Here is an 18,635-nt window from a genome sequence, read left to right on the forward strand (position 1 = left end):
ATCCTGGTCAGTGTGTGGACTACCAAATTCAGAGCCTGGTTTTGATTCAACATTTTACTAAGGATCTTTTACCATGTATATAGGTTGTCCCTTTTTAAGTGGAGTCCTTGGTGTATCAGTCAATAGGGTGTGTGTCAGTGATTGAGATGTTATTGAAGTCAATAATTATTAATTAGAGGTACTGCCAAAATGGGGAGGGGGCGTGTATGTTGAGAGCGCTGCAGCCGGCAGAAGCACGTGCGCACCTCGTGACAGCTTTTTGTTACCAGTTGAAGGTAGGCTATTTCCAACCTTTTTCCTTAGAACATATTAACGCGCTAGAACTGATGCGCATCAATAAATTAACTGTGGCAAAGCACAGGAAAATGACTTTAGGCGCTGTAGAGCGCGTTAGATGGATACATTCGCCATATCAAGCCAAGGGATTCACGCATGCTCAGTCCTTGGGTCTCGATCATTGCGCGAGAGGACATTTGCGTGCTTCTGTTATGGGGAAAAGTCCACAAAGAAACTGTCATTAAATGTGGAGAATGATACATTTGCATATGTTGCATTTGCAATTTCTTACTTGTTATGTATTGTTTATGTCCAATGGCTGATGAGCACTGATACTGTTTAATCTATGCTTTCTCTTCATATGACAAGGATTGCAAAGGATTTGCCGGTAGATTGTCAATGTGATTCATGATGACGACTGCTTGTCTAGCTAACTAAGATTTTGAAAGTATGATATTGACAAGATCAGTCCAATCAAAGCCACGGTAGACATAGCATGATTTGACATCATTTTATCTGTGGCCAATGACCTTGAGCCTTCTTGGACGGGCGCTTCTAATGTAAAGCTATGGCAGCACCCAAGAGTGTTGAACTGCCTAGCTCTCCCTGAAGATTCTGCGATGACGTAGTATCCCCATGAGAGATAGAAGACTGAGACAATTACGGCGCAACTGGAGTATATTACCAACGCCTACACTGTGCTTTCGCTGGCTGCCCCTCCGCCACAGAAAGCACTGAGGTAGACTGAAACACCTGCATTTTGGAGCTGCCTTACTCAAGAGACCATGTTTGTACGCGACTTTATATATTTTTTTTTTACATTGTTTGCAAACTGTAACACGAATGAATGTCAAAATAACACGCAAAATAGGCTAATTATAATTTATATATACAGTTGAAGTCGGTAATGTACACACTTCATGAAAAATGGGACCAACACTTTACATGTTGCGTTTATATTTTTATTCAGTATATTAACCTTACTTTTTGACGACATAGGTCTACTAAAATAGTTGCATTCTCTCTCTCTCTCTCTCTCTCTCTCTCTCTCTCTCTCTATGCACTTTTTATTGAGTTACACAAATCCACAAGGAGTCAGTAGAAACCATATTTATTTAAGCAAGTCAGCTATGGTTTTTCAAAAGGCAGTAAATGAGGCTGAATAAACTTTTTCGCTGCCAGATGAGGCTCCGCTTAAAAATATATATATTTTTAATTTAACCTTTATTTAACTAGGCAAGTCAGTGAAGAACAAATTCTTATTTATAACGACAGCCTACCCTGGCTAAACCCGGACGACGGTGGGCCAATTGTGCGCCGCCCTATGGGACTACGGTCGGATGTGATTCAGCATGGATTCGAACCAGGGACTGTAGTGACACCTCTTTGTGGGTACCGTTTGCCACTGTTATAGTGCAATTCATGTATTATTTAGTGTTGTGTTGTGTAGTGGCTTTGCTGGCATGCTTTAAAAAAATGGTTGCATTTGCCCCACCAAGATTTACATGCTAAAATTGCCACTGCAAACATCCTGCCCCCTCCCCTGACAATCCCACCCACAGTGATTGATTGAAAGGCCAAACTATTAAATAGATAGTTCACCCAAATTACATAATGACAAATTGGTTTCCTTACCCTAAGTGTCCACAGCAGCAGAGCCAATAAAATACATAATTTGAAGAAGAAAAATAATTGTGGTAATTCATATATTGCAGTACAACTCTGAATATGACTTGAATCTCAAGAGAAGAAAGGTTTCAAAACTGTCATGAACATATAGGCCTAGACAATATCCAAAACAACTAACAATTACTTTTTATTGCAAAGTCATATCTTTCTAATCAATTCCAAAACTAAATTCACCAGTCTGGGAAGTAAAATCGTATTCAAGTATTCAATAATTTATCTGTGTATTTTGGATTGAATCAAGGCATTAGAATGTACCAGAAGCCACCAAAATAGCTTGTTTTGCAACAAAAAAAAATGCGGGGGGCAGTCACCCCCATGCCCACCCAGCCCGGACTCACTGGCTTGCTACTTTTTCTACTCCATGTACTTAAGGAAAACACTGTCACCAGCGAAAACACAACGAAAGCCTGATCACCAGCAAAAACACAATGAAGGCTGGCCTACCAATGAAAACAATGAAGGCTGTTCACCAGTGAAAACACAATGAACACAATGAAGTCTGGTCTGGTCAGACCAGCTTGACCAGCATCTGACCAGCATGGACCAGCATAGACCAGTTTGCAATTTATGCTGGTCTATACTGGGGTTTTTTCAGCATGGAAGACTCATGTGAACTCAATTGCATCCTATTCTAAATGGACCTGTACTCTATGAGTAGGTTGGACCACTAGATGGCAATAAGACATCATGTTTGTACTTATAAAATCCAGCATTCAGTGTACAAAACCTACAAAAATTATGCTATGGTATTAATATTAGATGGGTGGTTGCCAGGGTGTTACCAGATTATTATGCTCATGGACATGTTGTTTAATATACTATAACAATACTATAATATATGTATAATTAAGCAATAAGGCCCGAGGAGGTGTGGTATATGGCCAATATACCACGGCTAATGGCTGTTCTTACGCACGACGCAATGCGGAGTGCCTGGATACAGCCCTTAGCCGTGGTATATTGGCCCTATACCACAAACCCCAGAGATGTCTTATTGATATTATAAACAGGTTACCAACGAAATTAGAGTCATAAAAATATGTTTTGTCATACCCGTGGTATACGGTCTGATATACCACGGCTGTCAGCCAATCAGCATTCAGAGCTCGAACCACCCAGTTTATAATAAATTATAGTATGTTGTTGGACTGCCCTCTGACACCACTACAAACCACTGACAGTATAGAGGAATCTTCTTGGCAGTCGGCAGTGCACCTCCATTCCCTACATGCCCTCTACACCCCTGTCCTCACCTCAAGTGGCCCACCTGAGGTGGGGTATAGAGTAATGTGCACAATGTTGTTGGTGCTTCAGACGGAGTCCCTGGAGCTTTCTTCTGCATGTCTCTCTCCCTTTTTGCAGTGTTACTCCTGTTTAGTGTATTTTCCCCAGCGGTAGTGTTTGGTGAAGCAGGCTCTGGTGACAGTCCGGATATACGATGAGTATTCCCTAAAGGGGGCTTTTTCTGAATTGGTGACTTTTTCTTTACAATGGCTATTCTTTTCTGTTTTCTACAGGGATGGTTTAAAATGCTTCCGTCTTGCTGTTATTTATTTACCACATCACGGTTTATCAGGAAGAATAGGATGACAATTGTGTGTGTGTGCACCCACATGTTGGTGTGTGTGTGTGGTCCACTCTCTGACCCCCCCCCCCCCCATGCACAGAAAGCTCCTGGTCCTGGCTTTGGATCCCCCCCTAACACACTCCACTGGTCCATCGCTGTGGTGCTGATCCTAAAAACACACAAACGTTTACTTAAACAAGTCTAGCAGCAGTGACTTCCCCAGCCAGTCAAAGAGCCCCTCAAATCTCAACATCTGCTCGATGAAACCTGCTTTCAATTTACCCCCAAACACACCTGTTTACACACGCACGCACACACACACACACACTTCTTGTTTACAAAGTCAGAATCACAGCCTCAGAAAGACGCATCCAGACAGACACTCATGCTGCTGCGCCGTGTGTAGCCTAGCTGTCAGATGCAGAGCTGCCGAGCTCATCTGAAACTTTAATTAAATCTGCCCGCGTTGGAGATCCATTTTTTTAATAACCGACAGGCTTCTGTTGTGTAAAGACTGTAGACAGTTCTGCTGTCTTCACATGTTGTTTAATGGGAAGCTAGTCATCAATTTGCATTTGTGTATCAGCTTCAAAAAGGCATTATCCCCCGGCTTCTGTCTAATTGCAATCAGCTGTATATGCACACAAAACTGAGCACAGCCACTAAACAGCCTCTCAAGAGACAGAAAACTTTAAATGGATTTTGGATTACACCAACTGAAGTTTTTGGTGTCATATTTAAATGAAACATATCTGTTAGGGGGTCTAGTGGCTTGGGGGTACAGAATACTAAGGTTTAATACAAGCATCCTGTGTCTGTCTCTCGCTTCACTCTGTGTGCGCTTTTCATTTATTTATCCACAACAGCAGGGATTACAAGATTCAACAGTGAATTTGGGTTGGATAGGACAGTTTTGCAGCTGCTCAAGGTTTTTTTTGGAACTCAATGATTTATACCACGCTTGGCATTTGAATGAGATACCACCACAATATTTCCTCTTAATCGTCATCGAAAACTTAACTTCAGGAGAGATTGTGGCCACTGCTTTGGCTGAATTGCTTTGAAAAACACGTTGATGTAGAGGCTTAACCCAGCAGACTACCCTATTTTACCCAGCCATAGTCATTTCACCTTTGCCTCTATGCCTCAAACATCCTTTCCTCTTTTTTTAATATATATATTTTTTTACATCTTTTTATATCAAGCCGGGGAAAATACTGGCTACCCTAGCACTCCACTGAGGAAAACACTCTTCTTGCTGATTCTTCCTCAGAGATGGAGAGCTGTCAGCAGCACTCAGACATCCACACACACACACACAGTGGTGGAAAAAGTACCCAAATGTCATACTTGAGTAAAAGTAAAAGATACCTTAATAGAAAAAGACTCAAGGAGAAGTGAAAGTCACCCAGTAAAATACTACTTGAGTAAAAGTCAAAGTATTTGATTTTAAATATACTTAAGTATCAAAAGTAAATGCAAATGCTAAAATGTACTTAAGTGTCAAAAGTAAAAGTATAAAGCATTTCAAGTTACTTATATTAAGCAAACCAGATGGCACAATTGTCTTTAATTTTTTATGTATCGATAAGCAGGAGCACACTCCAACACTCAGACATCATTTACAAACGAAGCATTTTTGTTTAGTGAGTCCGCCAGATCAGAGGCAGAAGGAATGACCATGTGTTGTCTTGATAAGTGCGTAAATTGGACCATTTTCCTGTCCTGTTAAGTATTCCAAATTTAACGAGTACTTTTGGGTGTCAGGGAAAATGTACGGCGCAAAAAAAGTACATTATTTTCTTTAGGAATGAAGAAAAGTAAAAGTTGTCAAAAATAGAAATCGTAAAGTACAGATACCCCCTCAAAATGACTTAAGTAGTACTTTAAAGTATTTTTACTTAAGTACTTTACACCGCTGCTCACACAGCAGGATGGACCAACAGCCTTCAAAGGAAACCACGAGGGACTCTGCTGGAGGGAAGAGAAACACAGAACTCACCGGGGGGAGGATAAGAGACTGACCGAGAGGGGCAGGACAGAATAGTCACCAGGGCTGTCTCTTTTGTGTTGCTACTTAGGTATTAATGATGAATTATACTTGTAGTGTACAATTCCCCAATGTCACAACAGTAACTACTAAGTCGGACATTTGAGGTGAACGGAAAAGTGGAAAACAAGATTTAAACAACATTCTTTATTTCAAATGTAATCAAAATGACAGTAGTTACAGAAATTACAGACAGCTAGGGTACTGTGTGATTTTTGAGTCTCTCGTTGTCATGTCCTAAAGAGTTTTGTAATGAGATCGGAAACAAAACATAGGGTCACAGCTTAGAAGAAATGTGAATCTTCCTCCGTCCTCCATTTTGAGTTCAGGCAATCACCGTGGAACAAGACTTGTACCTGTATGAGCTACATTGTTCGTTTTAAGTCATTCGTCTGTAGAAAAAGCAACAGCACTCTGCAGTATTCTAATCTCAACAACAGCACAACGGCTGCGTTTAGACAGGCAGCCTAATTCTTATATTTTTTTCTCACTAATTGGTCTTTTGACAAAGATCTGATGTGAAAAGATCTGATGTGATTGGTCAAAAGACCAATTAGTGGGAAAAAGATCAGAATTGGTCTGCCTGTCTAAACGCAGCAAATGTTGCTTTTCTTATTCTAAAAAAAGCATGTTAAGAGAATGTTGGTTAAAAGCAATCAGGCCATTCAGTGATTACTGGAGTAACTTGAATAGGTTTCTTCTCCCAAACACCTAGTTTGAAAGTGTTGCACTCACTGTCTAACGCAGACTGAACACTTAGGCCTACTGAATGCCCCCCACTTCATCCTCCAAGTTTGTTTCCAAAACTCAAACCCCTCTTTCAGATCCATCCTCAGTCCACTTCATCTGCGTCCAAAATGGCAACCTATTCCCTTTATAGTACACTGCTTTTCACTAGAGCCCTATGGGCCCTGGTCCAAAGTAGCGCACTAAATAGGGAATATAATGCCATTTGGGACACAGGTTTGAGTAGTTATAAAAACATTTACAGCTTTAGGTGGCAGCAGAACAAGCAGATGTCCCAGAGAGCTCAAACAACACAGCATTTCTCCACAAGGGAAGACTGAGCCAATCTCAAAGCAGTGCCAGCATCCCAAATGGCACCCTATTCCCTGTATAGTGCACTTTGTAGGGAATAGGGTAGCATTTGGGACTACAGCATTTGGCTGTAGGCATGGAAAAGCTATGAGGGTAGTCACGTGTCCGGCCCATCGACTCTAACACTGTTTTGGAAAATAATCGTAATGTTCAGTAGAGGGTTGCTGCACTCAGTAACTCCACCTCTGTAGATGGACTTGTTATGAATGGGGTTGTGTTGAGTTCTTGAGCAGCTGATGAATCATTCATCCTATACGAGCATGTGCGCGCGCGCGTGTGTGTGTGTGCGTACGTTGCATGCGTCGGTGTGCGTATGTCTGCGTGAGTGTGTGCCTATGTCTCTGCGTGTGTTTTGAGTTGAATGTAGGTCTGTGGCGGTGTGCTCAGTGGTGAGTGCAATATGAAAATAGTGGTTTGATTCAACGTTAAAGGGCAAGATAGATTAGGACTTGGTGGGGAATGAAGTGAGAGATTGTGAACATTGGACACAGAGTAGAGAGCAGGTCTCCATGGTAGAGAACATTGTAGTATGCTGACAAAATAAACTTTGGGATGGGTCTTTGGTCTCAGTGCAATTGGGGATTCATTAATCATCAATGATGTAACCCTAAATAATTCCCAATCATTATCACTAAACTTTTGAAAATAAAAAAATGCATAATGAAGTTTGATGAATGCTATATTGCACATTTGAAATATATATTTTTTGTATAATCTATTTATTTGTAATTCTAAATAGTACAGTGTGTATGTACTATTGTAACCCAAGGCATATTTCCCAGCTCAATCTACAATTGATGGTGAAATTCATTTCATTGTATTTGTTCGGTCAGTCTTGGTACAGTATACAAATCATAAGTATGAAGAAACAAAAATCATAATTTTGTTTGATTTGATCAATGTATGAAAGCCTTGTCCGTTATATCGATCAGCAACAGCAGTTATGCAATGATTGATACATTAATTCACATAAAAAGAAAAGAAAATAGAGAAGAAAAGGCCACTCAAAAAGAAAAACAAAATAGTAATCTAATATATCATATGTATGCTTTTCATTAATAACCCGAATCTGCAAATGTTTTGAGAGTCAATCTACTAAGGTGTAGGTCTATGTATATACATTGCTATGCTAGGGTTAAATGGCATGTACTAGTCATCCATTCATATTGACTTGGAACAGTATGGAGTTAGAGATCTCCAAAAATGTATTTTTGACTCTAACATTACGTTCGTTTAACGTTTCGGCAGATATCTCACTCTATATAACACGAATCCTCCAGACCTGTACAATTTAGATTCTTCTTCAGGTTGAAACAGCAGCAGGTCAAACTGTTATTGAAAACCACACTGTATACCACAATTTTTAACCAAGGCAAACTCAAGCCAGGTATGTTTTTTTAAGTATCGCCGACACGTCTCATAACATCTTGTTAATGTACCTCAGGTCAACCAATGAGCATCAATTACACAGAACCAGCTCAAACTGACCCACCTTCAAGCAGGTGGATATCTAATCACACAAACACCGCACGCACGCACGCACGCACGCACGCACGCACGCACTCACTCACTCACTCACTCACTCACTCACTCACTCACTCACTCACTCACTCACTCACTCACTCACTCACTCACTCACATATAAACCATGCGTACACACAACCACACACACTCACAAGCGCCTGTCTTGCAATTTTGCATTAGTACCACAAGTCAAATGAACTAAAGATAAATGTGCATGGAAAAACTTTTGTGCAAAAAATGTTTGAGCAGACTCCAGTCAAGGAAATAATGGCACGGCAGAACTGAAATCACTGTAACCCCCCCCCCCAAAAAAAACAACAACAACATATGTTAATAAGGGAGCAATCAAATCAATGAGTGTGCCCATCGCCCCATCGTGGAAAACAGAGGTTTTCTCAGTAAGCAAAAACCACACAATCTTTGACAAAATTTAAAAAAAGAGATGCCAGAGCTGAACATTTCCAGACTTGCAGACTGCTACTCCTGGGTGGGATGAGTGGCAGTAGCAAGAGCATATCACACTATTGAACCACACTATGGAGTAAAAGCTATGGTAAAGAAGCCTTATTATGGTAGTGGGAAGGAAGACAAAACCCCCTCACTGATTATGATTAAGAAAACCCAAGTAAAAAAAGCAACAGAAACAAAATGTGAAAAAAGTACATTTGCAAAATCACAAAAGGATGTAAAGTCTATATAACCTCACTGACATTTAAAGTTGAGATCTCTGTTCACATACTCTGTATTGTTTCTGAAAAATATATTGTATAATTCCACCTACTCCCACAATGCATCACACACCAGCACAGTGTAGTGCAGTTACTCTGTACAACCCACTCAATAGCCTCGTTTACACCTTGTGCTAACATGTGAGTTTCGTGATCTGATCAATATGATCCAATCACTATCTGATCAAGGTTTTTTCACCTCTACACATAGTATTAAAATGTGTCTCTTATCCGTCCACTGTGCCCGCATTGTGACCAGATTAGCTCATGCCTCCCTGTATGCAAATTATTTGACAGATATTCTTTAAAATAATATGGATTTATTTGTTTTAAGACAGTTACTGATGCCCAAAGTCAATTTTGATACCTGTCAATGATTTTAAAGGCCGGTGTTATGATGATTTAAATGGTTTGACCATCCAGATCTGTTTACACTTAATTGATATCCAGACACAATGCGTGCCTGACAACCTCCGGCGGTGGTCAGCAAGATCTGATCACAATCAGATCACAATGTGTCTTTTAATCATCTACACCTTAAAATGTTGGCACAATCAAAATATGGACAAGATCAGGACAAAGGACGCATGTTAGCACCAGGTATAAACAGGGCTACTTTCCCTCTGTCCCCAACAAGTCAGTCAGTCAGTCACTTCAACCAGCATGAGTGTGAGACTTTGAGGACTTGGACGAAGAGCTGACTTGAGATCAGTTTTCAAGGTTTTCCTACAGCACAAACCCCACCAGTCCCTCTGGCAGTGACCCTCCCTAAGCTCTCAGATCAGCTCTCTGTTGGACAAGCCAGGGTTGAAGGTGGTAGTCCACCATGGTAGTCCATCAAACACAAGGCCCACTCTTCAACAACCAGCAAGAGTGTGGGGTTTCAAATTAACACCTCCACAATTTTCTAATTTAAGTTTACAATCGTGACAGTGAGTGTTTTAATCAACAAAACAAGAGACCAGCGTCAATCAGTCGCCATTGGTGCGGCAGATTCGGAAGGCCTGTTTCTGGGGCAATACTGGTGTGTCAGTCCCTGTGGAGCGGGCGCAAGGGGGGCAATACGGGAGGGGGGAGAGCGGCACGGCGGGGGGTGTTTGTGTGTGTGTGTGGTGGGGGGGATGCCCTTTAGCACTGCTCAGACTCGATGAAGCCCTCTTTCTCCTGGCCCACGGGCTCCACCTCCGCATAGGCCGGGTGACCGGACCCTCGGCGGAACTTCATGGCCGGCCACCTGCTGGGACGTCTCTGGAGAAGGGGAAAGGGGTCACATGTTAAGCCGGGTGTACAGTACAAGATTTTATCCTCAATTCCATTTTTTGAGATCGGAGACAAAATCCCCATGTTGTTGCCTACTCGGTGCGCGCAGCTGTCACCGACGCTTGTTTAATGTGAGCGGGTCAGAGACAGAATCTGAGGCTACCGATCATGTCTTTTAGCTGTCCCAGATATTTTCAAACATGTTTGATTTTATCGGCACAAAATCTGCAAAGCTCTTGTAGTGTGAGATGTGCAACAACAAGTTTTGAAAACAATGATCAGCAATAGCCAATGAGAGCTCGCCAGAGAAGAAGCCAGTGAGATGATGACGTTGTTTCGCATCACCCAGAATGTGTAGACTCTCGAGCAGGAGCGATGACTACCAGTATGCATTTGTACTTGCCTTTAACCAAAGCCAAAGTGTCAAATCGTTACAGCTCTGAAGTTCACAATTCATGTTATTCAATTCAAAATGTCGGCTAGAAATGTCAACTCTGTATGGCAAGCGTGAATGTCTGACTGAAAACTTATGAGGCTGCTTTGAGCCACAGCTTGTTCTAGCTACATTAACAATCTTATCACGTCATCATATCATTGCTTTTGCAAGACAGTGTGGTGGTACGGAGAATCCTCACGACCAAGTGAAGAATCTTGTATTGTCTGACACCCCACCAGATCGTTTAGTGTGCGCACCACTACGTTGGCAAGACAAAGAACTACACGAAAGGCATTCGTTTAATGTGAGAGGCTCAGCGGTGTGAGGATTTTGAAAGTCGTGTAGTGTACACCCGGCATTAGAGGACCGTATATAAACATGTTAGAAGTCATGAGGGTCATTGAGGTCTCAGACTAGGGTCAAAGACCAAAGGTTAGCAATGCCACTGACCTGTGCTCAGGGTTAGGCCACTATGCTACATCCTGTGTCAGCTGAGCTGTCAGTAGCTAGCTTGCCCATCTCATTTTAATTATGATAGATCGCGTTAGTAATAAGCAAAGTACATTGTATCGCAGACAGCGAGAAATAATATCTGAGGTATCTTAGGCATGTGCGATTGAAGCCGATGTATTTGTATGAGATTAATTGAAACTCGCCGTTTAATATATACCATGTACTAAACCACTCGGGGAGTGATGAGAGCTCAGCGAGAGAAGCATTTGAATTCTCTCAGGGAAATTGTTCCATGTCGAGGGATTGGCTCATTGTGCGATATTAACCTTGAAGATTATGCGTTTGTCGTTTATTTTCTCTGGATGTTTAAACCTCAATCAGTCTCATTACATTTTCCAAACCGTACAAATGAAGCCGGAACCTTGTCGAAGCATTCGTAGGCATTTATCAACAAAGAACCAAGCCTGCGCCCTGTGAAAGCAATCATGCATTTTTATGAGTTGGAGATACGGATAAAGTGTAAAGCTATAAAGTGTGCTATCCTTTACAATGTGTTTTTGGCGGGGCTGCATCCCAAATGGCACACTATTCTCCATAAAGTGCACTATTTTTGAAAAGAGCCCTATGGACCTTGGTCAAAGGTAGTGCAATTTGGGACACACATAAGGGCATCTGGTTATAGCCTGACCTGGGAATTAAGTATCTGCTGGGGTAGATTAGGAAAGCACACATCATATTCAAACCTGACAGGCAGAGCGAGAGAGAGAGAGAGAGAGAGAGACTACCCTCAGGCTAGCATGCGTCTCTGCCTGCTGTTCTGAAGTACTTCAGGTCACATAACTGACCAACATATAGACAGTCCAGACCAAAGGGACTTCTAAATCTAGTGGATACTTTGGACTTTTGAGAAGTCAAAGCAATACCTGTCTTTGTTCATGAACTTGTTATTCTTTGGGGAGAGTGGATGGAGAGGCACTCTTCTTTCAAATGTTTTATGCTTTATGGACACACAGATGAGAAGCCGTGGGAGATAGGTGAAGAGGAGATATAGTGAGAAGGGTGCTCCCTTCACAGGGATTGAACCCCGGTCTCCTGCAGGGAATCGCAAATGTGCATAGAGCTGCTAGTAGCCTCTCATAGAGTAGTGATAGTGTTAAGACTCACCTCGATGAAGAATAGGCTTGCGGCCGAGGTGGGGTGATGGTAGATGTAGACGGTGACCAGGACTGTGGCAGCCATGATGAGCATGACCATGAGGATGCCCAGGATCAGTCCAGTGTGCAGGGGGTGTGTGCCCTTCCGCTCTGCAGAACTCTCCTTTGGCATCGCTGGAGAAACACAGCCAAAACACCCTTTAGAATCTCTCTCTTGAACACACAGACCCAAACACTCAGACACAGCCACGCGCGCACACACACGCACCCACGCACAGACAATTGGCACAATCCGTCTACCAGGTGCTTAGAGATTGAACACACACTTTCACTGCATTTTTCCTATTCAACAGTAGGGGACACTCATCATTCATGGATGCTGCTGGTCTCTGTTTCTCCAGTTCTTGTCACGGTAGGGCCTCGCTCTTCATAAACACGCTTGTGATTAAAAGTTAATTTGAACAAATGTTATGATGCTGAAATTATTATTGTATACTGTAAATGCCTTGTTCAGCATTTACAGCCTAATCATAACAACTCTGGTAACAATTCTCCTCCAACCATTCACGGAAGATTCCGGATCTAGCTCAGCCTTCAGCAGCAGATACGGTGTATATGTGTGTGTGTGTGTGTGTGTGTGTGTGTGTGCGTGCGTGTGTATTGAAGGAGGAGATTAGCATCATTGTGGCTTAGCCTGTTTAGCTATTCATGAGCAGCATGCTTCAGCAGAGGCATGAGATATAAAATCTAAGTTTATTGGTTGTGTACACAGATTTAGAGTTGTTATAGCAGGTGCGGCGAAAGGTGCAGATAATCCCAAACCAAGGTTAGCCTATGGTGTTATTGGATGGGAGAAAATGGATGGCGATATTGAGAGTTATCAGACACTCTTCAGTAATGACAGTCCAGTTTGATAAGGTGGGTGTGTGGAGAGGAGACTCCATAATGATTGACTGTCCTACGGAGAGCCATAAATGAATGTGAATGTGTCATCTTCACGTCTGTGGGACGAGACAGAGACAAACCTGTCCAAACTGGCAGCCAGTTCTGAATCACTAACTGACACCTCCAACTCTGAAGATCACATTAACATAACAATGTTGTGATTGTTTTCTTAAAGGTGCAATATGCAGAAATCACACCGCCATTTCCTCTTCCCTAAAATTCGAATAGTTCGCCTAATTTCAGTTTATGTGACAAAACCATCAATGTATGGCGTAGAGAATCATGGTACCATCTAACCCGCTGTGAAATGTATTTTCAATAAGCAAAAATATTGTATTTTCAGCTGTTTGAAGCTGGTGTACAAAACCGAAAGTTAAAGATGCAAAAATGAAACTTAAGAACAGAAGGCATAGAAATAGCGCACATAGAATAGATCTACCGCTTCTTAGACTTGCTTTCAATGAGAATGACAGCTTTATAACTGAATTTGGACGGGTCGCCCAAAAAGTTAAATATTGCATCTTTTAAGTTTGAACTACTAGTACTACTTCTACTACTACTAGTCAATTGAAACCTGCCCTCTAACAATCAAAGCTGAAAGCCTGATAATAAGATAACATTGGAACACCCTGTTCTATATTCTCACCATGTTTGATTCCCACTGATGTGTGTGTTTGTGTGTGTGTGTGTGTGTGTGTGTGTGTGTGTGTGTGTGTGTGTGTGCGCGTGCGCATGTGATTGTGTGTGAGCCCCAGTGGAGGCTGGCCCATCGATCATCGCAGGAGTGAGCTAATGAAGTGATGACCGTCACAGCTTTTTTCTCTCAGCTCTTACAGATTTATGGCAGCATTCCTTTCTGGGTCTATTTATTTATTGTGTATGTATATTTGTTTACTTTTCTATTCGCTTTCTTGGTTTAATTAGTGACGAGCCACCCACCAGTGCCACAGGCAGCTCCCTCCTCTCCTGGCTCTCTGCCTTATTGATCTCCATCATCACAGAGGAAAACAGGGAGGTCCAGAGTGCTAATCAAACCTGTTTGCTAAAACATGGCCCGTCATTGTGGATTTACATACAGGTAACTGCCAAAATAATGGAAACAAGTGAGTAAATGAGGGATACAAAGTATATTGAAAGCAGGTGCTTCTACACAGTTGTGGTTCCTGAGTTAATTAAGCAATTAACATCCCATCATGCTTAGGGTCAGCGATGGGCAGTTATTTCTGTTAAATGTATTTGAAATATGTATTTTGTCATCTGTATTACGCTGGGCTGAACTAAACTCCAAAATATTATGTAACAACTGTCACGATCGTCGTTGTAATCATACTCAGACCAAGGTGCAGCATACGTAGAGTTCCATATCTTTATTAAATTAAACTCACAAAAACAATAAAGAGCAACGAACACGTGAAGCTATGGAGTGCTCACAGGCAACTACACATAAACAAGATCCCACAAAACACAGTGGGGAAATGGCTGCCTCAATATGATCCCCAATCAGAGACAACGATAAACAGCTGCCTCTGATTGGGAACCATAGCAGGCCAACATAGAAATAAATAAACTAGAATGCCCACCCTAGTCACACCCCGACCTAACCAAAATAGAGAATAAAGGATCTCCAAGGTCAGGGTGTGACAATACCCCCCCAAAGGTGTGGACTCCAGCCGGAAAACCTGACTCTATAGGGGAGGGTCCGGGTGGGCATCTAGCCTCGGTGGCGGCTCCGGTGCGGGACGTAGACCCCGCTCAGCTCGCGGATCCGCCCACTTCGGTGGCGACTCTGGTGCAGGGATCGTCGCCGTAAGCTCCGGGCCATGGATCGTCGCCGTAAGCTCCAGGCCATGGATCGTCGCCGGAGGAACCAGACCGTGGATCATCGCCGGGGACTCCAGACCGTGGATCGTCGCCGGAGGAACCGAGCCGTGGATTGACCTAGGAGGTTTCAGACCGTGGACCGTCGTGGGAGGTTCCGGACCGTGAACCGTCGTAGGAGGTTCCGGACCGTGGACCGTCATGGGAGGTTCCGGACCGTGAACCATCGCGGGAGGTTCCGGACCGTGGACCGTCGCGGGAGGTTCCGGACCGTGAACCGTCGCGGGAGATTCCGGACCGGGGCCCGTCGCCGGAGGCTCCGGACCGGGGCCCGTCGCCGGAGGCTCCGGACCGGGGCCCGTCGCCGGAAGCTCCGGACCGGGGCCCGTCGCCGGAAGCTCCGGACCGGGGCTCGTCGCCGGAAGCTCTGGACTGGGAACGGTCGCCGGAGGCTTGGTGCATGGAGCTGGCACAGGACGTACCAGGCTGGGAAGAAGCACTGGAGGCCTGGTGCGTGGAGCTGGCACAGGGTGTACCGGGCTGTGGAGGCGCACTGGAGGTCTGGAGCGTAGAGCTGGCACAATGTGTCCTGGACAGGTGACAACCTTCGCACAGCAAGTGCGGGGGGCTGGCAAAGGACGCACTGGGCTGTGGAGGCGCACTGGAGACACGGTGCGTAGAACCGGCACAGGACGTACTGGGCCGTGGAGGCGCACTGGAGGTCTGGAGCGTATAGCTGGTACAACGTGTCCTGGACAGATGACAACCTTCGCACGGCAAGTGGTGGGAGCTGGCACAGGACACACCGGGCTATGGAGGCGCACTGGAGACACGGTGCGTAGAACCGGCACACATTGTACCGGAGCGATGACACGCTCCTCAAAGCGAGTGCAGAGAGCTGGCACAGGACGTACTGGGCTGTGGAGGCGCACTGGAGACCTGGTGCGTTGAGCCGGCACAGATGGTACCGGACAGATGACACGCTCCTCAGGACGAATACGGGGAGCTGATACAGGTGGCATCGGACGGCTAACACGCCCCTCAGGGCGAATGTCTTGCCTCCCCAGCCAAACCAACAGCTCTTCCACTTCACTCTCTTCACATTTCGCCAACCACTCCTTGAAGGCCTCTATCTCACCCCTCCGTTCACTCTCTCTCAATCTATCCAACGCTTCCTCCATGGTCTCTAACTCACCCCTCAGCATCACCGCCCACCCCGTGTGTCCCCCCCCCATTTTTTTTGAGGTTGCTTCTTGGGCCTACGTCGTGGCCGCGAGCCCCGAAGTCGCCGCTTTTCCTCCTTTGCTGCTTCCACCTGCTTCCATGGCAGGCTTTTGTCTCCTGCCATTATTTCCTCCCAAGTCCAGGATGTCCTCCAATCCTGACTTTCCTCCCAGGCCCAGGATCACTGCTCCTCCTGGGCACGCTGCTTGGTCCGTGGGTGGTGGGATCTTCTGTCACGATCGTCGTTGTAATCATACTCAGACCAAGGCGCAGCGTACGTAGAGTTCCACATCTTTATTAAATGAAACTCACAAAATCAATAAAGAGCAACAAACACGTGAAGCTATGGAGTGCTCACAGGCAACTACACATAAACAAGATTCCACAAAACACAGTGGGGAAATGGCTGCCTAAATATGATCCCCAATCAAAGACAACGAGATACAGCTGCCTCTGATTGGGAACCATACCAGGCCAACATAGAAATAAATAAACTAGAATGCCCACCCTAGTCACACCCTGACCTAACCAAAATAGAGAATAAAGGATCTCCAAGGTCAGGGCGTGACAACAACATACCTTTGAGAGCTGTAATTTGTATTTTCAAAATACTTTTATAATAAATAAAAAATTCTAACGGTTCCCATTTTTGTGGCCCCATTTTACCCTGCATTGGTATCAGAAGTCTGATGGCACTGTAGTGTGATAAGACCATCTGCTAAATTAACTAAATATAAATATATACATTGCATGCGGAAAGTATTTAGACCTCTTCCCTTTTTTCACATTTTGTTATGTTATTGCCTTATTCTAAAATGGATTAAAGAAAGAAAATCCTTATCAATCTACACACAATATCCCCCTAATGAAAACAGAAATACCTTATTTACATAAGTATTCAGACCCTTTGCTATGAGACTCGAAATTGAGCTCAGGGGCATCCTGTTTCCATTGATCATCCTTGAGATGTTTCTACAACTTGATTGGAGTCGACCTGTGGTAAATTCAATTGATTGGACATGATTCGGAAAGACACACACCTGTCAATATAAGGTCCCACAGTTGACAGTGCATGTCAGAGCAAAAACCAAGCCATGAGGTTGAATGACTTTTCAGTAGAGCTCCGAGACAGGATTTTGTGGGTACCAAAAAATGTCTGCAGCATTAAAGGTCTAAGGACACAGTGGCCTCTATCATTCTTAAATGGAAGAAGTTTGGAACCACCAAGACTCTTCCAAGGGTTGGCCGCCCGGCCAAACTGAGCAATCGGGGGAGAAGGGCCTTGGTCAGGGAGGTGACCAAGAACTCGATGGTCACTCTGACAGAGCTCCAGAGTTCCTCTGTGGAGGTGGGAGAACCTTCCAAAAGGACAACCATCTCTGCAGCACTCCACCAATAGGGCCTTTATGGTAGAGAGGCCAGACGGAAGCCACTCCTCAGTAAAAGGCACATGACAGCCGCTTGGATTTTGCTAAAAGACACCTAAAGGACTTTTAGACCAGGAGAAACAAGATTCTCTGGTCTGATAAAACCAAGATTGAACTCTTTGGCCTGAATGCCAAGCGTCACGTCTGGAGGATACCAGGCACCGCTCACTCCATCTCCAAGAAATACTGGTGGCCCACCATGGCGCAGGATGTGACTCACTATGTCGGGGTCCCGTGTGGCTCAGTTGGTAGAGCATGGTGTTTGCAACGCCAGGGTTGTGGGTTCGATTCCCACGGGGGACCAGTACGGGGAAAGAAATGTATGCATTCATTACTGTAAGTCGCTGGATAAGAGCGTCTGCTAAATTACGTAAATGTATGTCAACTCATGTTCAGTATGTGCCCAAACTAAATCCCTCTGGCACGCTCCAACAGGGACACTCATTCCCCTTCCTGTACCCCATTGGTTTTGTCACCGATCTCGTCCCTTTGACGGTTTCACCACCATTCTGGTGATTGTGGACAGATTCTCAAAATCATGTCGGTTTATTCCTCTCTCTCTGGTCTCTGTACCGCTCTCCAGGTCGCTGAGGCACTGTTTCAGCAGGTCTTCCGGCACTATGGCCTTCCGGAGGACATCGTCTCCGACCGTGGCTCCCAATTCACATCATGGGTATGGAGGGCTTTCATGGAGAAGCTGGGGGTCATGGTCAGCCTCACAGTCCAACAGGCAGGTGGAGAGGATGAACCAGGAGCTGGGGAGGTTCCTGAGGAGTCACTGACAAGACAGACAGGGGGAGTGGGCCCGATTATTTCCCTGGGTGGAATATGCCCAGAATTCATTACGTCACTCCTCCACCAGGCTGACTCCCTTCCAGTGTGCCCTGGGTTATCAGCCAGCCCAGGCTCCGTAGACTCCGAGCCAGACCGAAGCCCTTGTGGTGAAGGAATGGTTCGGGGCGCAGAGGAAGTTCGGTTTGATGCTC

The 18,635-nt window shown here is 44.4% G+C and overlaps 1 protein-coding gene across 1 annotated transcript in view; it reads right to left on the bottom strand.

Moving 5' to 3' along the window:
* Positions 1-5,714: 5,714 nt before the first annotated feature.
* The window catches only part of LOC106590128 (plexin domain-containing protein 2), a 192,421-nt gene continuing 179,500 nt past the window's right edge, over positions 5,715-18,635 (bottom strand). Inside the window, exons 13-14 of the mRNA XM_014180733.2 lie at positions 12,246-12,409; positions 5,715-10,180 (exon numbers count right to left, since the gene is read on the bottom strand). Of these exons, the coding sequence (XP_014036208.2) occupies positions 10,061-10,180; positions 12,246-12,409 (284 nt within the window). The 3' untranslated portion in view covers positions 5,715-10,060. The remainder of the gene's footprint in view (positions 10,181-12,245; positions 12,410-18,635) is intronic.

Source organism: Salmo salar, chromosome ssa29, assembly GCF_905237065.1.
Source record: "Salmo salar chromosome ssa29, Ssal_v3.1, whole genome shotgun sequence".
In the NCBI taxonomy this organism is placed as follows: Eukaryota; Metazoa; Chordata; class Actinopteri; order Salmoniformes; family Salmonidae; genus Salmo; species Salmo salar.